Here is a 3,021-nt window from a genome sequence, read left to right as displayed (position 1 = left end):
AAAAAAAAAACAAAGAAAGTTGAAATACTAATATCAAATGAATTTGTAATATTTCAATTATTACTATTCTTCTTCAAGTAAAAAGTTAATTAATTCTTTTTTTTTAGTTAATGTATTTTCATTTGATATTTTCTTTACCATATCTTTTAAAATTTGTGTATTTGTTCTATTTAATAAATTAGCAAATCCTGTTAAAATAGCTTCATTCATTAATGCCTTAACTGTACTAGTATCAGCATCAGAAACTAATGCAAACATATCTTTCTTAATATATTCTGGAACTTTTTTAAAAAACTTTTCTGCACCATTCTTTTTAATGAAATTAATAATATGTTTATTTAAACCAGCTCTTGTTTTTACTATATTTTCTTTTTTATCTTTAATACGATTAAATATTTCTTGAAGTGAAGTAACTGTGAGGTCATCGAGAACAATAATAGTTCCAGTTATACTACAATAGTCAATCTATATTATTATTATTTATTTCTTCTTTTATTCTTTATCTTCTTTTTTTTTGTTATTGTATTATTTGTGTTATTAAAAATAGACTCTCTGTTAAATAGACTCATTCTCATTGAAATAATTAATTCTTTTTTAATGAACAATTCACAAACTATACTTTCAATAAGATCTGATCGATTTAGATTTGAAACTTCTTGAATATTAGCTAATTCTCCAATGATTTGGAGTGTTAATAGATCTTGTTTTCTTAGAATTTCTTCAGTTTTCATTCTGTAGATTCAAGATCTGTATTTTTAGTTGATTCTTTTTTCATTTTTCCTTCAATTTTTCTTTTCATTCTTTCTATTTTTATAGTTCTTATTTCTATTTCTTTTCTTTTACCCTATTTTAGGGTTTCTTAATTTCTTATATTGTTTATTCTAAATTTATAATTTGTTTTATATCCCGTTATTTTTGAACTTTCGTCTTAAATCTTAAAAGATGATTTTAACATGTTAAGTCTCTGGAAATTAATTCCTGCTCTTGAAGTATTATTATCTGCAGTTAACATTAATAGTCATATGTTGTATTATAGTAAAACTTCATTAATTTATGATAGAGATGAATTTAAAATATTTAGAACATTAAATAACATGTCAATCACTTTAGCAATATTCATGTTAGTTGGTGGAATTGCATCAATTGTTATGATTCATTTTAAAAAAAGGATTATTATGATAATAAATATTTGTGTTCAAATTATTGTTGTAGGAATGGCAATAACAGCTATTGGATATTCATCATATATTCTCATTAAAGCACAACAAGTAATATTAAACTATTGGAATATAACAACATTAACAAATACAGATGATATACCAATTAGTCAATTAATAGAAGCATCAGTTTGTTTAATATAACATATGAAATAATAAATATGAATAATTATATGTAGTTTAGGTGTTGTGGTTATGACTCTATTTCACCATCTAATTGTGCTTGTAAAAATCCAATGTGTTTTGATATATTATGCAAAACAAAATTTGAAGGATTAATACAAGCATGTAATATGACACTATTTATCACACATATTATATGTGGGATAGTTGTAACAGCGACATTAATTTCAGATATATATTCAATGGTGAAAAAAGATAGACCAAAATATATTCGATTTCAATAAGAATAATATAATTTACTATTTATTATAGTTCATTTAAAACACTTAAATACTATTAATTCATTTCATGGAAATATCACGTGAAGAACAACTTAAAAAGGAAACAGAAGAAGTTTGAAATTATTTTAATCAAATTTCAAAGATAATTGAAAGAAATCTCATAACATCAGGAATTAAGTAAATCAATGATTGCATTTCAAGAAATGCTTCGGTTATTATCAGTTCATCCATTTGGAAATAAAGAAGAAATTTTAACTAAATCAAATGAATTTCTATCAAAATTAGAAATTGCAGAAAAGAAATTTGTTGAATTACAAAAAGTGATATATGAAGATATCGATGATGATGAAAATCAATTACCAATAACTCAACAACAACTCCAATCAAAGATGACTGAGATATATTACTTTTTAGATGAATTAAAAAAAGTACAAAAAGAACTTAAAGAATTAAATGTTATAAAAGAAAAATAAATTTAATGTTGGTTTTATCATTTCTTATTTAGTTAAATGAAACAATACACTTATAACTAATACTATTACACAAACAATAGTTGGTCCCCATTTAAAATAAATTTCTTGATTTGATGAGTTTGTTATTGATTCATCTTTAAGTTGATTCAATTGATTTTGTAATGAAATAATTTGATTGTCTTTTTCTATTAAACGATTATTCATTTGTTCTTCAATTTCTTGTTGTTGTTTTTTATAATGTTCAGTAAGTTTGATTATTTCATCTTTTCCTTTTAATAATGAAAGTAAATGCTCCCGTTCTTTTGTTACTATGTCATTTTCTAATTCTTTGATTTTATTTTTTAACACTTCATTCTCTTGTTTCAACCCATTGCTCCTCTGTTTGAATTCTTCTGATGGTTGTGGTGTGTCTTCTTTGTTGTTACTTTGTAATGTATCAACTATTTTTTTTCCAGCACTACCAACAATAAATGTTGTAGCAACTTTTCCACAAGCAGAGATGAGTGGAGGTAGAATTTGTAAAGCCATGTCAGAAGGGGTTGAGTAAAAATTAAAGATGTTAATTTTCTTTAAGTAAAAATTAATTACAAAATAACAATTTAAAAATGTTTTGTTATTTGATTTTTATTATTCATTTCACATCAAAAAAAAGAGTGCGGATTTACATCAATCTTTTTTTCTTAAAACCAGAAGAATTAAAAGTATAAAAAAAATAGAGAGATAATTAATATATGTTTGGAATAGTTGATGCGTAATAACATGAATTATTTTTGTTTTAATGATCTGAACTCAAAAATTGAATATCTATACTAACATGGAAATTAATAAAAAATTAGAAGAACATATTGTTTATATTAAAGGAAATATTCGTGATACAATAGTAAGTTTGTCTAATCAAAAAACAATATGGAAATACTTTTCCAAAGA

General features: G+C 23.3%; 4 protein-coding genes across 4 annotated transcripts; 2 read left to right on the top strand and 2 right to left on the bottom strand.

Moving 5' to 3' along the window:
- Positions 1-61: 61 nt before the first annotated feature.
- ENU1_126780 (hypothetical protein) lies at positions 62-731 on the bottom strand (the record flags this gene model as incomplete). Its single annotated transcript, XM_008859973.1, has 2 exons — positions 62-451; positions 550-731. 2 exons carry the CDS (start codon positions 729-731, stop codon positions 64-66), a joined length of 570 nt encoding a protein of 189 aa, XP_008858195.1. The 3' UTR covers positions 62-63.
- Positions 732-953: 222 nt separating this feature from the next.
- On the top strand, positions 954-1,361 carry ENU1_126770 (hypothetical protein; the record flags this gene model as incomplete). The annotated part of the gene is made up of 1 exon (XM_008859972.1): positions 954-1,361. The coding sequence occupies one exon, from the start codon at positions 954-956 to the stop codon at positions 1,359-1,361; it is 408 nt and encodes a 135-aa protein (XP_008858194.1).
- A 445-nt stretch (positions 1,362-1,806) lies between these two features.
- ENU1_126760 (hypothetical protein) lies at positions 1,807-2,094 on the top strand (the record flags this gene model as incomplete). Its single annotated transcript, XM_008859971.1, has 1 exon — positions 1,807-2,094. One exon carries the CDS (start codon positions 1,807-1,809, stop codon positions 2,092-2,094), a length of 288 nt encoding a protein of 95 aa, XP_008858193.1.
- A 24-nt stretch (positions 2,095-2,118) lies between these two features.
- On the bottom strand, positions 2,119-2,622 carry ENU1_126750 (hypothetical protein; the record flags this gene model as incomplete). The annotated part of the gene is made up of 1 exon (XM_008859970.1): positions 2,119-2,622. The coding sequence occupies one exon, from the start codon at positions 2,620-2,622 to the stop codon at positions 2,119-2,121; it is 504 nt and encodes a 167-aa protein (XP_008858192.1).
- Positions 2,623-3,021: the final 399 nt, after the last annotated feature.

This window comes from Entamoeba nuttalli, assembly GCF_000257125.1.
Source record: "Entamoeba nuttalli P19 unplaced genomic scaffold asmbl_5306, whole genome shotgun sequence".
Taxonomy (NCBI): Eukaryota; Evosea; order Mastigamoebida; family Endamoebidae; genus Entamoeba; species Entamoeba nuttalli.
The sequence above is the reverse complement of the archived record's forward strand: the minus strand, read 5'-3'. Positions and strand labels throughout refer to the sequence as shown.